The following is a 19,310-nucleotide window of genomic DNA, read 5'->3' as shown; positions in this document are numbered from 1 at the left end:
AAGGTCCAGAACTGGGCAGGAAGAATCCACATCCCATGTGAAGAAATTCTGCATGGCCAGAAGCCCTGCTCGCACCACAGATGTGCTCTAAACGCGTGGGGTGTGTGCGCCCATGAGCCTGTTTCCCACAAAGTGAGAAGCCCAGGAGGCGTGGCAGGGGCTGAGGACACAGCAGCCACTCACTCACCCCGGACCCGCAGGTGAGCCACGTTCCCACATGCAGTGACACTGCACCCCATCACCAGGGCGCACCCAGGCCTCACCCCTACCCCTATCCCTACCCCTGTGTGACTCAGGCCCCATGGCTCAGCTTCTGAATCTGTTTCTACCAGACGGCCAACAGCCCCTCCCTAGACTGTGCCCATTACGCTGGCTCATGGCCTTGCAGGGCTCAGGGACCCAGGCTCCATTCTGAGCTCAGCTAATCCTGAAACCACCTGACAGATGAGGAGCCAGGCGCCCACCAGAGCCAGACCTGAGGGCTGGACCACGGTTTTCTTCACCTGCACACATCCAGGATGAAATTCAAGACTAACTTTCTTACAGACTCGAATGCATACTGAATTTACACTATTTCCTCTTTTTTTTTGTAGCTAAAGAAAAAACTTAAAAGTGCACTTTTCTGCAAAGGGTGGGGCGTGGCTCCCCGACTCTGTACAAGTGGTTCTGAGGACTCCTGGCCAGAGGAGGCAGCATCTCTTCCTCCACTGAGCTCAGGACGCTGTGGGGCCAGTGCTGGTGTCCCCTAGTGATCAGGCCCCCTCACTGCGAGATGCACTCAGGGGCACCGTTCCAGAGCAGACGCAAAGCAAGGCCACACGGCCTAGAAAGAACAGAGGCCCTGCACTGAGAAGCTGGGCAGGGTCCACAGGCCGGACTTCTCTCCCTTCACATGCACCACCTGTGCCTGGCAGCTGCACTGACCCTTCCTAAGCAGTGTCCAGGGGGACAGAGGGGAGCTCCAGGCTCCCCAGGCAGTTCTAATGAGCTCAGAACCTCTAAAAAAGGTCCATTTTGGTACCAAGAAACTGGTACCCTTGGATGCTCTGGGAGGAGAGCCCACCTCCCACGTACCCTCCCTGCTGCTGGAAGGCTTTGCCATGTGACACACAGGTCCTCTCCTGGGAGGACACGGGTACTGAGGTGGTGTTGGGCCTGGGTGCTGCAGGGCTACATCCTGAGGAGGAGGAGGGGCTGTGTCCTGGGGGACACCTAGAGAGAAGCCCACTTCAAGAGCACAACGTTGTCACCCTGAAGAAAGCAGCGGGACTCACTGTGTGCCTGCCTACAACCTGAACTGCCCTGTCCTGCTACGCATAGGAGGGCTCCCCTTCTAGAGCGCAGACACCGCGCAGAGGAAGCCCCATACCACCCAGGGCTGTTTCTGAGATGATGCCGCAGACAGAGGCCAGAGCCCGTGTGGTCTGCACCCAGCCTTACCTGACTAGTGTCTGACCTCCCAGGTAGCACTGAGCATTCTTACTCAGAGGAGACGGGTGAGGTCCCCTCGCAAGAGCAGCATTAGCCGGGGAGATAATTGTCAGTCTCATTAGCATGCAGTGTTTCTGCGACACCGCCCACTTCGGAATTAGTCACGCCATCATCTTTAGCATGGGTTAGCAGCATGGTGACTTAGAGCAGATTAACTCAAGGAAGCGACTGCAGGTGTGAGCCCAGCCACGCCCTGGACAACAGCAAGGGTGCCTGTGACAACGGCCTGTGCACCTCACAAGTGGCTCCCTGTGCACCGGGGCGCCTCCCGAAGTTTCCTCAGTGTGATCACTGGCAGTTAAGAGTCGACACCCCCAGCTGCACAACCTGCTCTGGAATGCGCCCTGCCAGAGGCAGTACACACCTTGCTCAGAGGGACAGTGTGGCACAGGGCTGAGCATGGCCTCCCCCCACACAGGTGGTCCTGCACCGAGCGGGAACCTGGAGCCAGAGGCGCACGGCTCTGATCATCTTCTCATCTGCCTGCACAGGTGGGTCATCCTCTTCCCTGTGTCCCAAACCTTTTCTGTCCCAAATTTCACTTTCCAATTCCAGACTCAGACAATTAAGCTCATGTCATCTGTCTGAGAAGCTGGGATAAAAATAACTTGCCCCAGCACACTAAGGCTGAATGACTGATAAATTTCAAGTGATCAGAACAAAGGAAACTTAAGAGTCTCCCCTCCCATCGGGGGTGTCTGGCTGTCACAGGCTGGGACACGGAGCTAAGCAGCGCAGCGCTGGCCGCTCTCAGGCCCTCACCAAGTTTGTCTGTGGATGAGATAATGTCAGCGGGCACGGAGGAGTCCAGATCGGCATCCAAAATTCCCAGGGGGTCCAGCTGTGCTACATGGTGCCCTCGTATCTACGAAAGGGCCAGCAATGGAGAGGGAAGGACACACACAAAAGGACAGGAGAAAAAAAAGAGGGAAGGGGCAAAAAAAGTAAAATTACATTAAAATGAGCGTTTACATATTAATCCTCACCCACGTTTGAAGAAACAGTTACTGGAGCATCATCAAAATTTACACAACTAATTCCGAGAGGATCAAGTTTTGCAATGTGGTGACCCCTGACCTGGAAGTAATAACACAAGCAGTGGTTAAGCAGGTTCCGGGCTGTGGGGTAAAATCACATGTGGTCAAACCTTCCCTGAGAGCAGCGAACCCGAGTACCAGATTAATTTGTAAAGGCCTGAGAACAGTCGACTTTCCCAGCGCTACTGCACACAAAGGCTCTTTAATAAAAAGGGACAAATTCTCAGGTTATAAGGAATTTGGGAGTCTAAATGGACCCACTTCTTGGGACTCTTAGTTTCCCTGGATAAATGGGAATGGGCTCTGTTGGGACTGTCACTCAGTGTGACACCAACGCAGCTCAAAACAGGAAAGGACCCTGAGGAGGAGATGCAGCAGCGTCAGGCCGTGCGGGTGTGTCAGAGGAAGGATGCTATGACAGGGACTTTCGCCTCTGACCTGAACTGCCTGAGCGCAGGAGAAGGCAGCCCTGCGCACCTGCTCCAGTGGGCACAGGGAGGGCACTCATGCTCTGCATAACCGCGGGACAGACGCCTGCTCCAGGCTGAGTGCAAGGCCGCCTTCTACAGCCACGCCCACCGAGCAGCCCGTGGGGCCTGGCCTGCTGCCTTCCCTTCCTTGGGGAGAGCACCCTACCTGCCGCTGTTCCCCGTGCACCTGTCCTGACACCTGACCCGTCTGAAGGCAGACGATGCCCCTGCTGCGTGATGACAACGCAAAGGCAGCAAGCAGGGGAGCCTGGGTCCTGATGGCTCCCCGAGATATCTGCTCCCCGACCAGAAGCCCAGGTCTGGACTCGGGCTCTTCCCCATGCCAGGCAGCTACCCAGGGCAAGGTTCCTGGGCTCGCAGACAGGCCGGCACCAGTTCTCCTCCAGGGGACTGATTGAGAACTGGAGTACCCTCACCTGCCTGTCCCCACTCCGTGGGCACGCTATCCCCACACCCTGCAGGCCCCTTCCCTCCTCATACTTGGGTGCTGGAGGCTGGCATGGGAAGCACTGTCTCCTGCTCACTGGCACTTCCCACTGACTGGCAGTCTCCCTGCCCACAAGTCTTTCTAGCCACCTATGGACACAAACAAGGAGCCATGTCCAGGCTGCGCTAAAGGCAGCAGAGAATGGCTCCACGGCGAGACTGTCCTGCACCTGTCCTGACCCTTCATTTCTGTGTCCCTCGGCCCGGGGCAGGGAGAGAGCACCCGTGTCTGCAGGGCTGGAGTGAAGACACCTGGGAAGGAGCAGTGCCGCCTTACCTGGTAGGCCCTGATGAGAGACTGCACTGCCAGGTGGTCCTCCACCAGTTTGTCCACGTTGGGCTGGGCGGCCACCAGGGGCTGTGCTCGGGCCACAGCAGACAGGGCGCCCGGGCTCAGGGGAAGCGGGCTCTGGTAGGCGGTGCCTGGGGGCGCCCCAGCATTGGTGTTTCGGAAAAAAATGTCCCAGGACTGAAGAGAGAAGGAACACATGTCACTGCACAGAAAAGAATTGTTCTTGGCAGACAGGTTATGTCCTGGTTGGGCGACATCCTCCTTTTCGGGTCAGCTGCTTCCACCCCCAAAGGGTGGGTCTCCTGGAGGCTGGGCAGCCTCCTTCACCCTTCAGGATGCCCCACATTAAGGACGCAGATGCCCTCTGGCTGCCCTTCCATCATCACCCCAAAGGCTGAGGCAGGACAGAAGCCTGCCTGCCTGTGTGTCCTGATCTTGACCCCTCAACACAGCCTCCAGGTTTGCCTGTGCTCTAAACCCCACACACAACGAGCCCTTGTATAAGAGGCAGCCCGGGGCGCGGACAGAGAAACCAAGTCGTCCATCCTCGGGAGGGCCGCTCAGGAGCTGAGGGCTCTGGGAACATGGTCAGAGGGAGAACTTTTCCTGAGCCCTGAAATCTCGGCACAGTCCCTAATGTCCGGGCTCAGTGAAGAGAAAAACGTGTCTTCTTCCCAGGTCTGCTGTAGAGACCGAGTTGTGCAGGTGACAACAGTCAGCACACCACCTGCAGGCAGTAAGAGCCTAACCGTGTTAGCGTCAATTTTCTCTGTGCTAATCAAACTAACTCATTTACTTCTTTTTCTACTACTTTTGGCTATTTCACGTTTGAATGATTCAATTTATAAACTGCACAGGCACCGTAAACTATAATAGTTTATTCATCTCATACAAAGATGTGGGTTTTGTTTTTTAATCCTCACCTGAGAACATTTTTCTATTTATCTTCAAATAGAGTGTGAAGGACGGAGGGAGAGAAACATGGATGTGAGAGGGACACATCGACTGGTTGCCTCCTGCACAACCCCAACCAGGGCCAGGGACAAACCGCAACCAAGGTACATGCCCTTGACCAGAACCGAACCCACGACTCTTTGGTCCATGGGCTGATGCTCTAACGACTGAGCCAAACCCGCCAGGGCCAAAGATGTGGGTTTTAAATAAAAACATTTCAGAGGTTAGAGAAACTAAAGCTTAATAAAATTCGAATGCCAACAAAAACCCCAACTATTAAAAACCAGAAAGGTTGGAAACATGAAAACACTGTCTTTCTTCTCTGCCATACGTTTTCCGGTTTCTAAGGTCATTCCATCAATAGACTGATTAGGTTTTTTGAAGAACCTGGAGGGAAGCATCACTTGATTGCGTTCGCCCGTTTAGCGAGGCCACCCAGAGGCAGTCAGGGTGGCACACGGGTCTCCTGCTCCTGCAGGCTGGCCTCCAGCGCTGTCCCTGACTCCACCGTCCCCGAGCCCACTGCCTGCTGCCGCCAATCACCAACCAGAAAACCTGCTGTGGTGAGTGGAGGCCTGGGGCACCCTCCTCACACAGGGCAGTCTGGCCTCTTGCTTTACTGTTTCTAGGGGAGCTTTGCCAAATGCCCAAATCATTCTGCAGTTAGAACATGTTCCTCCTTCTCAGACACTTACACAAATCCCACTACTGGGTGACGACTGTACAACATGGCGAACATGCTAAAAACCAGAGTGTTGTTGTTTTATCCTCACCCGAGGATACTTTTCCATTTATCTTCAGACAGAGTGGGAGGTGGGGGGAGGGGGAGAAACATAGATGTGAGAGAGACACATCGACTGGCTGCCTTTCACACGACCCCAACCAGGGCTGGAGACTAAACCGCATCCCAGGTACATGCCCCTGACCGGAATCAAACCCACCACTCTTTGGTCCACAGGCTGATGCCCTAACCACTGAGCAAAGCTGGCCAGGGCCAGAGTGTTGTTTTTGTTGCCAACCCGCACCTGAAAATAGCTTTCCATTGATTTTTAGATAGAATGAATGGAGGGAGGGAGGAAGGGATAGAGACACACATCAATTGGTTACCTCCCACACGACCCCAACCAGGGCCAGGGCCAGGGCCAGGTATCGAACATGCACCCCAGGTACGTGCCCTTGACTGGGAATCAAACCCACAACCCTTCGGTCCATGAGCCGACGCTCTTACCACTGAGCCAAATCAGCCAGGGCAAAAACCAGAGCTTTTACCTTAATAAAAACTGAATTATCTCTTAATAGTAATTTTTAAATGTTTTACTAAATCTCATTATTCAAGGTCTTCTTGTTTTCCCTATTCTGGTTGACTGTCAGCGTGTTGGCAGATGGTGGGCTAGAGCTCTGGGGTTCTGGGCTGGCACCAGCCACATGCCAACTGCAGAGCACCTGTACTATGTACCTGCCACGGGTCGCCCTCTGCCCCTTGGGTGGGACTCAGCATCCAAGACCGTCCTCTGCGCCATTTATCAGGCTGCTCCCACCGACGCTCTGAGCCCCGCTCTGCTGCACGAGAGGTACCATGTCCGTCAGCAGCAGGGCTGACGCTCCTGAGAGAAGGCAGAGGCCACCTCAGTGTCCACTGCCCACGGCAAGGCAAAGCCCCTACTGGGCTCCTTGCCTAGTTCATTACAAGGATATATGACAGGACACCCCAAACATTCCTGTCTTCCTAGAGCTTTGACAGCAGGCCCAAGTGAGCTCCCTTGGGCCTGGGAGCAGCTCTCCCTGCCCTCCATTCTGGCCTCCAGTGACCAAGGGCTTGGCCTACAAGGAGCACCTCCATCATGGCAGGTAATGGGGGCAGGAGCCAGCCCAGCCTTGAAAGGCAAGAACCAACGGCAAGCTGCTCTTGCCTGTATCTACAGAAGGCCCTGCTCTGGCCCTGGCCGGTGTCACTTAGTTGGTTGGAGAATGCTGGCCCACACACTGAAAGGTTGGCGGTTCAATTCCCAGTCAGGGCACATACCTAGGTTGCGGGTTCAGTCCCTGGTTGGGCAACTGATTGATGTCTCTCTCTCTCTCTCTCTCCCTTCCCATCTCTCTCAAATCAGTAACACAGATCCTTGGGCGAAGATTAAATGAAAAACAAAGGCCTGCTCTGGACACCCAGGGCTGTGAGAAAGCAGAAGGGCTGGGCCTGACCCCAAACCAAGGAGCTGCTGGAAAGGACGCTCTGTCTTCGAGCTTCACAGCAGGTGGTCGTCTCCTGCCTCACAGAACGCCGAGGGTGTGTCCAGGGACAGGGCAGTCACCCAACAGCAAGTCCTGGGACCAAGGGTCCCCAGCCACATGGCCGCCCATCATCCTGATGGCCCCAGCTGCTGACAGAGCCAGAGCCAATGCCACACAAAGGCCCAGTGTCACCCTCCCTTCAAAAGCACCAATGACCAGTGACAGAGGAGGGAAACGCTGTTCGGGTGCCTGGAGCCCCTGCAGTGCCAACCTCCCGTTCCTGGAAAGATTCGGGGCCTCCAGGCAGGGATCTGGCTCAGGATGAGGAGGGAAAGACTATTCTCACTGCCACTGGACTATGAAATAAAATGAATTTCCAGGGCTGCTGCCCCAGGGCACAGGGCTCCTTCCAACCCAGCCCCGGGAGGGGCAACTGCCATCTAACCTTCTAATTTGCAGAGGAACGTGGCACAGGGGCCTGCAGAGAGCCTACCAGGAATGTGCTTCCACCTCTCCTGTGACTCACCTCACCGCACGACCTCCACCAGGCCTCGGTATGTTCTAGGCAGCTGGTATGGGAACCTGCACTCAGGTGTGCCCCACCCACCCAGCCCTAAAATGAGGAGCCCACCCCAACAACAGTAAGCTCCCTCCCACCAAGACCTGAAAGTTTTTCATCTGGGTGATGGACAGCGCTTGACTGTGTACACTTGTCAAAACCTGAGCACCGCAATTTAGAACAGGTAAAATCAAGGCCAGCCCTGGGCCTGTGTCCCACGGAGCTGGGCTGGTGGCACTCCTCCTGCAGGTGTGCCACAGGCAGATTTAGCTGCTGCCTGCCACGCTCAAGTCAAGACACATAGTCACCGAGCTCACAGGCCCCAACCTCTGTATCTGCCTGTCCCACAACTAACTCAGTAAGGCAAGGGACCCCCTGCGAGGCCTTGGACGGACCAACAGCCCGACGTAAGCACTCATTCCTCTGCCCACCAGAAGTGAGAGGAGTGTAGCCTGAAGGAGGAAGGACCTTGGCCTCAGGAGCGCAAGGGAAGGTACCTACCCAGCAGGCCAGCACCTCCACCTGACAGGGCCACAGGGTCCAGCCGTGTTCTTGGTACAAAGGGACTGTCTCCCCAGCTGTGTGCATCAATGAGCACGAATGCTCAAAAGCAGCACTCCACAGACATCTTCCGAGGCTGCCTTTGTGCAGTGCTCTGAGGTCTGGGGACAGGAAGGTCTATGAGGAGCTTCTCACTCTGGGAGCAGCAGGGCAGTCGAGGGGACATGTCATTTCAGAGCCAGTGCTGAGGACAATACATGGAGGGTAGCCGACTGTGAAGAGCTCAAGGGAAAGATGGTCACACGGGCATAGGCGGCCACGTGGGTGAGCTGGCAGACAGGACCAGGAAGGTGGGCTGGGACCAGGTCTTGGGCAGCCAGGCAGTGGGCAGTATTATGGTGCTCCTTACCTGTGCCTGGCTAGGGGCTCAGAGGGAGTGGGGTAGAGACAGCCTATCCTCAGAGGTGTGGGCCTGCAGCCACCTCGCGTGAGTTTAAGGCCATGAACTTGTTGCCAAAATGAATTAAACCAAAACATGACAGATTTTAAGTGTAAATAAGGGTAACTAACATTCTGGTTGAAATGAAACCAGGACTCTTTAATTTTACGTAATGAAAGCATTTAAGTGTACAATCGTCCCTCATTCATCACGGTTAATCTGTTCCACTCTAGTGGTTGCCCCTGGTGTTGAAGAGTTCCTGGGTGCTTGAATACATAGGCCTACAGTCCATACGTACAGTCATTTTCATTTTAATTATAATACAGGGGTGTATAATTGACTCAGACAACCGAGTGCGTGCTGTATCATTTTCACTGTCTCGGTCAACTTTTTAACGAATATATTTGAAAAAAAACCACGATAGAGTGAAGCCACGAAAGTCGAAGTGCCAAGTGGCAAGGGACGACTGTAGTCCACGGAGCTCTGCTTTCAAAGGCTACTGCTCCTCCTCTGCTCTCCCCCAGCCTCCCAGACCTTCGAGAACCATGACAGGTCTCCCTGCAGCCACAGCATCCCTCTCCTCTGAAATGCCCTAAGGGAGTCCGTCTAGCGCACAGCAGGCTCAAACTCCATGGGGCCGGCAGACTGACAGGCAGGTGTCAGGTGCGGCGCTGTGTGTGGTGTCAGCTGTATGAACCCTGAACACCCAGGGTCCAGAGGTCTCACTCCACCTCAGAGAGAGGCTGACCTCAGCAGGTGTGGGACTGCTAACCAGGGAATGTAGGTGTGAGTGGTTCCGGGAGGCAGACGGACTTTGTCTGTTTACTGCCAGCACCAAGTTCCTGTTGAGCTCACATCAGACTTGCACAGAGGCGTCAGTGCTGGAGGGCTGCCAGTACTCCACTTGGTGTCCCTCGCTGGCCTCAAAGGCCCCACTGTGTTGAACACGTCAGCCAGCTCAAGTGTGTGACCTAATAGGGCCACGCCCACGACAGAGCCTCCCACGACGGGCCTGCCTGCTGCCAGCTCTAGGGTCTGGGAGTCCCTGTTCCCTCACCACAGGCTGGGAGAAAACAGGGAAGGCACCTGGGCTCTCTGTGCCTGGCTCCTCGCCTACAAAAGCAGGAGCACAAGCTACATAGGACACTCTGTACCTGTACAGCTCCTTGCACTTTAAAAAGCACCTGCAGAGACGAGAAGTTGGTGATCAGAACTCAATCCTCGGTTACTAATGCTTGTACCAGCTGCCAAATTCTAGGATTCTGGGTTCTGGACTTCTGTGGCTGTCTTGCTGTCTCCACCTTTGATAGGAATCTGTCCCACCTGCCCACAGACACACCCCGATCACCTGATGGCCACCCTGGAATGGACCAAACCCCAGGTTCAAAGGCCATCACACACTGTTAAACTAATGACTGCTGGTCCACTTCAGACGCCAGACGCAGCAGACAACCACATTAAGTTCTGATCCTAACAAAGTTTTTTAACTGCTTACAAATAGAAGATTCAAGGCAACAAGTCACCAAGGAAAACAGGTGCATGGCCAGCTCAAAACAAGGTTTGGCCAGTTCAGTCGAACAAATGGACAGGCAATGACTCCTCAGGCCAAGGACAGTTGGTTACCAGTCTTCCCAGACACCTTGCACACAGGGCTCTTCTGGGTTAGAAAGTGCGGCAAGTCCTGCCTGGCATCCCAGCACCAGGTTCCTGTGCACACGGTCAGTTCACATCACTACTGTGCAGCAAAAGGAGCACTGGGTGGTCTCTCAATCCTCCCAGTGCGTCCTCTCTGTGCTAATCACTGGGTTCCACACACGTCCTGAAAACACAGTGTGTGACTGCCCCATCTGTACAGGATGCCCAGGTGAGAGAGGTTGGTGGTCGACTGCCCACCCCCACAGAACCTGCACAAAAGGTTCCTGCTTTAGGGCTAAGCATCTCGAAGGACAGCACGCGGGACGTGGAGTGCTGGCCTCAGACCCCCATCCACTGCAAGACCTTGCTCAAACCATCCCCAGCTGAGGACGGGCAGGGCCACATCCAGACCCAGCTCAGAGCACTGCCCACCACTGCGTCCAGGAGGCACTGGGATCCAGGTCTGCCTGACTTGTCACCATGGAAGCAGTTAAAATTGGGAGTTCTGCTTGGGTATTCCTCAGTGACAGAAACCAAACGGATTTATGCTCGATGACAGCAATGCCACTGTTTTAAAACCATAGGTAGGCTCTGAGAGGAACATCTCCACACAACTTCACTACCTTCTCTCTATGATGTGCAAGCAAAGTATCCAAGAACTCCAAGGTCAGAGAAGAAAAGCTGCCTCAGCTCTGCCCTTTTGGACCTGTGGAGGGTGCGAAAGGTCTCTGCCCCACTGAACTGTTAGAGAAAGGACTATGGCCGGTTGTCCAGGGGCCGCACGTTCCCATATGCCCCTCCAACACCCCTGTCACAGATGAGCCTCACATACATTCAGGTGCTAGTCTCTAAAATCGACTATAATTTAAGAAGACCTGGTTGGTTCCATTAAGAGGTCATATTCAGGAAAAGGCAGGCAAGGGATAGGCCTGAGCACGAGATGACAGTCTGGTCTCGAGACCTCTGGCTTCCAACACCCGGGCAGGGCTGTCTTCACAGCACTTCCTTCCAGACCACCCACTGTTTACAGCCTGGGGAAAGCTCCAGAGAGCCTCTCGGGAAATCAGGCCCAACCAGGCTCAGGCGGCCAAAGAAACAGGAAGGACCCAGCTAAACATCCTCCTTGGTTGAGCCATGATGTTCAAAGAGGTGGCATTTCTGGTGAGACAGGGCTGGTGGCTCCTATAGTCACACAAATGTTTCCAGTCTTCAATGTCACTAACATAAAGCTTATTCTCAGGGCCCAATGGAAGCAGGCTACCTTTTGACGGTGCGACCCCAAGATTCACAAGGAAGATAGAGGACAGTCGAGAGTGATGATGCCAGCCTACATGGAACACATCTCTGCCGACCCGAGCACCTTCCACAAACCATCCGCTGCAATCCCCCACACCCACCACCAGGCCCGAGGAGCCGGAGCAGCTTGGGGCCCCACCCTCCAGCTCCTGCGCTGGGCCACTGCCTGACCTGAAAGCCAAAGACATGGTCACTGAAACCCAAAATTTCCACTGGTTGATGCTGTTGAGAAATTCTGCCACTGGGTGTACCTTGTACCAAATATACTGCGAGAAGAGGGCGGTGAGGAGGACACACCTCACAGATGGCACAGAGGAATTTACCTCCAAATACAGGAGAAAACCATGAGCATAATGATCTAGATTGTGAATGACACTGACATCACATGAGATGCTTTTAGGCAGTCCTGAGGTCATCCTTCCGCTGGCTTTTCTCCGGCGTCCCCACCTCCAGCAGCCTCATGGAGATACTGGAAGTGTTGCAAGTGCATCTTCAGATCCTTGCGGGTTAATTGCTGTCTGTCCCAGAGTGCAAGGCTCAGCAGGCCAGTGACGCCCTCCAGGGAAGGCGGTTCCTGTTGGGCCTGGGCGGCTGCAGAACACTGGAGTCGCTAGGCTCCCAGCTGCCGCCTGCCTGCCTGCCCAAGGGCTCCTCAGGACACTTACCTGGATGACCAGCCTGTATCAGCCATGACTCCAAACATATGAGGACCCGCTCCTGCGAGTCTTACCTTGTGAACACTCTTGGGGTTCTCCAGCCAGGCATAGTACATCTCCTCCACATAATTGGAGCTAGTCCCACTCAGGAAGGGCTCTGCAGCCACAGGGGCAGTGTAGCACCGGATCTGCCCAAACGTCCTAGCGGCTGCTGGTCTGTTTTGGGAAAATGTCTTAACAGTCTGTGAGGCCGTCAACGGCCTCAACTTAGTAGCACAAGTCCTTAAGTGAAACATCCTTGTCCTGAAGCTTCTCACAACTGCCTGCACAAAAAAAGAAAGAAAAGTCAGAAAGAGCATTTTAGCAGATAAAGCTACTGGGGAAGAAACTCACAGGCTATGGAGGAGAAAGAATCCAAACTGCACTGGTGGCAGGGTACCCCACTCCAGTTGAGAGCACACCCGAGCGTGAGAGTCAACCCACACCAGCTCCACATCCAGGGCCTAAGTTCCATAGCTATAGGGGCAGGTCTTCACTCATAAGTGTAAGTTCTAATTTCAGAGATACAAACTATCACATAATGTAGACATGTAACATCTCTGGGTGGATACATTGTATAAAACAATTCCAGAAAAGGCAACAAAGATTGATTGATTACAGATTAGATTTGGATTAAGGGCAAAATGAGAAAGATGTTCTCTCCTTTATGTGGAAACTATGGGGCACCTGTAGGACTCACTATATTCTGAAGAATACTGAGAAATTGGGAAAAATATTTCTCAAATAATTTATATTTGAGCACAAGAAAAAACAAAACAAAATTAAAAACACCACAGAGAAAGCACTGAGTGCTTGAGAGGCACAGAAAACGCCAACTCCATGGAAGACGCATTCCATTCAGCCCGGAGGCTGCCATTTTCAGGCACCCTACCTGAAGAGTCAGGAGGAGGGAAGGCAGAGAGTGGAAAAGCATGAAGAACACGGGATAAGCAGGAAACTCTGGTTTAGGACAGCAACTGGGACCTCAGAGGTTCAGAAGGAAAGCAACTCCCCTTCCGTTTTACAGGTCAGCTTTCTGAGTTTCAGTTTACATTTCCCCCAAGGCTTGTTGCCTAGCACTGGGAGCAAGAAGGAGCAGGGAGGAGATATAACTAATGGGTAAGGGTGTTTTCTTTAGGGGGCACAAAAATGCTCTAAAACTAGATTATGGTGATGGCAACACAACCTTCTAATATACTGGAAAACAGTCAACTGCACAATTTAAATGGATGAATTGTATGGCATGTAAATTATATCTTAGTAAAGTTGTTTATGTCCAGGAAAAACATAAGTGAAGTTATAAATGCCAATAAAATACACAAAGTAACACTATTTGCAACACATTAATTTAAAAATGCGTGTATAAATTTATACATTTGACAAAAAATAAGGTTTAAAAAGTAAAAACCCAAACAAAATTTGTTTATAAGGATTTGTAGCTCTGCTCATAGGGAACTATATGCTGAAATAAACAGAATTTTATCTGTGCCTGTACCTTCCCCAGCCAGGCAGTACACACCCTAGGTCACCTCCCCACACACAGAATGGGGTCATAAATGAACTGATGCCTATCAGCGTCGCGTTGGCCCGGCAGAGGGGCAATTAAAGAGGCAACGTCAGCAGAAACAGCCTGAATACAGCATCTCAGGAAATGAGTCTTGGAGGGAAAAGAGCATGTACCATTAGGTGACTGTTACCCGTGTGTTGCCTGACAACCATTTGAAAAGAACAACTCAACCTGAAAATATTTTTTTCCGGTTTCGGACTCATTAGGACCCCTGTGCTGGCCCTGGCCAGTCTGGCCCAGAGGTTGGAGTGCTGGCCCACGGACCAATGAGTCTCAGGTTCGATTTTGGTCAAGGGCATGTACCTCGGTTGCGGCTAATCCCTGGCCCTGGTCAGAGTCGTGCGGGAGGCAACCAGCTGATGTGGCCCTCTCATGTTAATGTTTCTCTCTCTCCCTTCCTCCCTCCCACTCTATCTGAACATAAATGGAAAAAAAAATCGTTGGGTGAGGATTAAAAAAAAAAGACTCCTGTGCTGGATCAAGAAGACAGTGCGATACACACCAACGTCACTCCCTGCCTGCCATCACCTTAGTTCAGCAGTGATGCAAAGAGCACATGTAGGGAGAGAGCAGCATCCATTCTCCCTCTGAAATGAGAATTGCAAACTCAATGTCTTTCCCTTGTAGCTCCATCAAACATAAACTAGAAACAGGGAGGCAGTGAGGATCACTTTTTCAACTGCGCAGGCATTTTGCTATCACTAGACAGAAATGACAACTGAGCCCAGGGGCAAACATGCAGAGTGACTGACCTAAAATGCCTCACTTGATTTGTGTTGTTTCCTTCACATTCCTGCAATTATGATGCAAACATGATAGCACACTCTAGAAGTGTTTCTACAATTACAGAATTACAACCTACCAAGAAAAACGATCAACCAAAGATCTCTTAAAAAGCTGAAGTTCCCAAGGTAAACCTAGATGCAAGTTAATTCAGAGTGGGTAGCTGGCCAGATCTCTAGGAGGGGCTTCCACATCCACAGTCAGAACCCCAAACAAGCTTTAGTTTGGGGGGCCTGCAGGCTGATATGCCCGCACCCAGACTGCACCCTCGACGGGAGGTAAACTGGTTGCAATGCTCCAGGGTGCAGGTAAACAGGCACTTTCCACAGTTTTGATTAGAGTACAATTAACTCTTTATGGAAAGCAAAGGCATTTATCAATATTTATTAAAATATGTAAAAGCATACCCGGCTGGTGTGGCTCAGTGGTTGAGCATCAACCCATGAACCAAGGGGTAGCCGGTTCAATTCCTGGTCAGGGCACATGCCCAGTTTGTGGGCCTGATTCCCAGTGGGGGGCGTGCAGGAGGCGGCCAATTGATATTCTCTCTCATTGATGTTTCTATCTCTATCTCTACCTCTCCCTCTCCCTAAAAATCAATATAGAAAAATAAAAATACTTAAAAGCATAGACAGGATTTCCGTTTCCCACCCAAGGCAGCAAAAGACATGAAATGCTACGTTTAAAACAAACCAAAGACTCTGAAAGATGGAGAGGAGACAGACTAGGAAGGGACTTTGGGGCCCAAAGAAAGACACAGCATTGAGTTATTGGTTTTCTTTTTGCTTCACATATCCCAGACTAGATGATGGAGAAGCTAGCAACCCAGAAATGCCAACTAATGCAGGCAGAACACCCACAACGAAAGCTGGCTTCTTCTGGCCAGAAGACAAGAAATAGGGAAGCCTAACAGGACAGAATATTTTAGATAACAACAGCAGTTAACCCCACAGAAAACACTGGCCCACACCTACCTCACCTGGTAACGTCAGAGATCGTGAATTTCCATTCCCACTAGGTGACAATTAGCCCCTCTCAACAATGTCAGTGGAGGCCAGGAGGGAAGTCTGGCTTCTATCCCCACCCAGCAGAAACAGGGCAGCACCCCTCTCTTTCCAGGCAGGATGAAATCACAAAGGCCTGATAGGGAACTTACACCCACACAGTAGATACCAAGGAGGCTGGGAGGGGAGCTTGGATTGCAACCCCCGCCCAACAGTGACCAGGTAGTGTACCCCCATCCCCCATCAGTGTCAGAGGAAGTCTGTTCCGCTCAGAGATTTAAATAAGATCCAGTCTCATAACATAACACCCAAATGTCCAGGCTGCAATCAAAGATCACTTACTACATCAAAAACAAAGACGATCTCAACTGAAATCACAAAAACAGACAACCTAGAGACACCAACACCAAAATGACAGATGTCAGAATTATCTGGCAGATTTTAAAGGAGTCAGCATCAAAATGCTTCCATGAACAACTATAAACATGCTTGAAACAAATAAAGAAATGAAAAATAAAAAGCCTCAGTAAAGAAATAGAAGCTATAAAGAACTAAATGGAAATTTCAAAATAGAAAACTTGATGGATGGGTTAAACCACAGAATGGAGGAGACCAAAGAAAATCAGTGAACACGGAGATGGAATAAAAGAAATCATCCAATCTGAACGACAGAGAAAATGAACAGGGCCTCAGAGACATGTGAGACCATAACAAAAGACCCAACGATGACATGAATAATGAAAGGGGAGTCAAAACATTTTCAGATGAAGAATTTGCTGCCAGCAGACCTACCCTCAATGAACAGCTAAAGAAATTTCTCTAAACAGAAAGGAAATGATAAAAGGAATCTTGCAATACCATGAAAGAAGAAAGAACGAAAAGAACACATATTGAGTAAATATAATTTCCTTCTCCTCTTGAATCTTCTGAACTATGTGTGATAGTTTAAACCAAAAGTACATTATATCTCATGTGCTTCTAAATGTGTATAGAGAAACCAGTTCAATTTTTCAACGGGGAAGAGTAAATAAAGGGATGTGAATGCAGGTAGGATTTCTACACTACATCCAAACTCATCATGACACCAGTGGACTGTGATAAGTTGTGTATATATAATGTAATATCTAGACAACCACGACAAAGCTATACAAAGAGATATACTCAGCCCTGGCCGGTTTTGCTCAGAGGTTAGAGTGTCAGCCTGTGGTCCTGAGAGACCCGGGTTCGGTTCCCGCTAAGGGCGCGTACCTCGGTTGCAGTTTGTCCCCGGCCCTGGTAGGTCATGTGGGTGGCAGCCAGTCGATGTGTTCCTTTCACATCGATGTTTCTCTCTCTCTCTCTGTTCCTCTCTCTCCCTCCCACTCTACCTGAACAAAAAATGGAAAAATGTCCTCGGGTGAGGATAAAAAAAAACACAAACAACAAAGAGATATACTCAGAAACACTACATATTGCCCTAGTTGGTGTGGCTCAGTTGGTTTGGTATTGTCCAGTGCACTTAAAGGTTATCGGTTCGATTCCTGGTCAGGGCACATACCCAAGTTGTAGGTTTGACCCCTATATGGGCGGCACGGGAAGCAACTGATCGATGTCTCTCTCTCTCTCTCTCAAATCAATAGAAACATATCCTTGGGTGAGGATAAAAAAAAAAGCCCTGGCCAGTTTGGCTTAGAGGTTGGAGTATAGGCCTGTGGACCAGAGAGTCCTGGGTTCAGTTCCGCTAGGGGCACGTGGCTGGGGTGCAGTTTGCCCCCACCCCTGTCGGTCCGGTGGGTGGCAGCCACTGATGTTTCTCTCTCTCTCCTTCCCTCTCTATCTGAAGATAAATGCAAAAATGTCCTCGCATGAAGATTAAAAAGAAAAAAAAAGGGCCCTTGCTGGTTTGGCTCAGTGGTTGGAGCGACGGCCTGCGGACCAGAGTCCCAGGTTCGGTTCCCACTACGGGCACACAGCAAAAAGAAAAAGTAAATGAATGTGAACAGTAGTCTAAAAAACAATAGCATATTCTGACCTTCCTCAACTTTCCGAGAGTTAAGCCGCTCAGAGCGACGTACTCAGTGGGCCTCGAGTCCTTGCTGCAAAGGCAGCAAAACGAGGCACCTTGGGCCCCAGAGTCCGCTGTCCTCTGTTCTGGGCAAAGGGCAGACGGCAGGTTCTTGTCCATTCAGCCACCAGTTTTACACTAAGTGCGGTCGGTACACAAGGTACACTGCTGTCAAGCAGGTGTGCCGAGGGAAGAGGTCCGGGAATAAGGTCTTCCTCCGGGCAGCGCCTGTCATTCCGCCACCAAAGCCCCCGAAGGATAAGGCCGCGGGGTGCTGCAGGGCGAGCCACTCGCGAGGGCGTAACCCCAGGGAGCGAGGAGCGGCGGCGCGGTGGGTACTGTTTGGCCAGCGGGGAGTCTGCGAGAGGTGGGGCACCGCGCACGAGAGGTGCTGCCGAGGAACTCACTCAAGGGCGTCGCCCCAGGAGCGCAGGGACGCACCGCGCCCTGGGATGCGGAGCCACAGGCCCGCGGCCCGCAGTCGCTTCAAGGGCGTGCCGTCCGCCCGTCCCTCCGGGCGCGCAAAGGACGCGGCGGGGCGGTCCCACGTGACGCCTCCCGACCTTGGGGGTCACCCCGGCGGCTATGCCGTTCCCTCACATCCGCCGCGCGGCCCGCCCCGCGCCCGCCACGACCAATGGAGCGCCGCTCCGCGCCCCGCGCGCGCCCGCACCCGCCAATCTCCGCCCGCCAGGCGGCGCCCGCCGCACCATTGGCTGCCGCGTCCGTCCCTCAGACCCCCGTCCCGCCCACCCTTCCCCGTCAGCCCCGCTCCATCCAGCTTCACTCCCTGTCACCGCGGCGCCGGCGAAAACAAGGGCGCGGCGGCCTCGTCTCCCAGCGCGACTCCTGTGCCCTGCCCGACGGGCGCAGAGCCTCCACACCGGGCCGGGCCGGCGGCAGCGCGCACTTACCTGCCTCCTGCTCAGCTCCACCCGAATGAGGAGCCGACACCCCACTCCGGGGCACCAAACTCTCAGCCCCGCCCAGGCGTGTGGCGTCAGCACGCAGCCCCGCCCCGGGAGTAGTTCCCCCGCCGCGAGGGCGGGCTCAGTGACGTCACAGAGCCGCGCCGCCCCCGTCCGCGGCGCGTCCTTGGAGTGGCGGGCGGGCGCGGGTGCTGCGGCGAGGGGATGACCTTGGTGCGCGGGCCCGGGGCTTGAAAGGGGTCCGCGCGGGCCCGCAGTGGGGTGTCGGGGGCCTGTGAGGGGAAGCTGAAGGCGGACGGCAGGGCACCTCGGGCCGCGGAGATGGCGTGGGAAGCCGGCGGCCCCGGCGCGCCCCGTACGTGGAGCCGGCGTGGAGCTGGGGCTCCCCGGATGGGCCGCGGATCGCTGTGCGACGCCGGGGCCTTCGGTCGGTGCATCGAGCCATTGCAGCCCATGCAAGTGGGCATCGGCTTGAGACGTCGTTTTCCTTACTGCGGAGAAAACATGCTGATTGTTAGATGCAGCCCTGCTTCAAGATGTGAAAATGTGGAAACGCATGGTTAGAATTGAAATAGGTGAATGGTGGTCAGTCACAGAGAGGTGGTTTATTTTTAAGTAGGGAGTACTGTATAAATGCCTGTACGGGCAGGGCTGCTGGGGAGAAGGATCTGGAGATGGAGAGAAAGTGAACCAAGGAACCACCTCAGTATGTTGTTTTCTTTCCCTTTTTATTTATTTACTTTTTATCCTCACTTGAGGACATTTTTTCCATTTTTTTTGTTCAGATACAGTGGGAGGGGGAGAGAGAGAGAAACATCGATGTGAAAGGGGCACATCGAGTGGCTGCCACCCGCACGACCCCAACAGACTGCAACCGA

The 19,310-nt window shown here is 52.9% G+C and overlaps 1 protein-coding gene across 4 annotated transcripts in view; it reads right to left on the bottom strand.

The window, feature by feature from the left end:
- OGDH (oxoglutarate dehydrogenase) overlaps positions 1 to 18,482 on the bottom strand; it is a 44,049-nt gene extending 25,567 nt beyond the window's left edge. The window contains exons 1-4 of one of the 4 annotated variants that reach the window (XM_036246184.1): positions 18,418 to 18,482; positions 12,141 to 12,389; positions 3,783 to 3,974; positions 2,478 to 2,568 (exon numbers count right to left, since the gene is read on the bottom strand). In XM_036246184.1, the coding sequence (XP_036102077.1) occupies positions 2,478 to 2,568; positions 3,783 to 3,974; positions 12,141 to 12,362 (505 nt within the window). In that variant the 5' untranslated portion in view covers positions 12,363 to 12,389; positions 18,418 to 18,482. Of the gene's footprint in view, positions 1 to 2,253; positions 2,357 to 2,477; positions 2,569 to 3,782; positions 3,975 to 12,140; positions 12,390 to 17,470; positions 17,743 to 18,417 lie in introns of those variants that run through there. The other 3 variants (XM_036246183.1, XM_036246182.1, XM_036246181.1) reach the window with 3 other exon arrangements.
- Positions 18,483 to 19,310: the final 828 nt, after the last annotated feature.

This window comes from Molossus molossus, unplaced genomic scaffold (assembly GCF_014108415.1).
Source record: "Molossus molossus isolate mMolMol1 unplaced genomic scaffold, mMolMol1.p scaffold_m16_p_7, whole genome shotgun sequence".
NCBI lineage: Eukaryota > Metazoa > Chordata > Mammalia > Chiroptera > Molossidae > Molossus > Molossus molossus.
The sequence above is the reverse complement of the archived record's forward strand: the minus strand, read 5'-3'. Positions and strand labels throughout refer to the sequence as shown.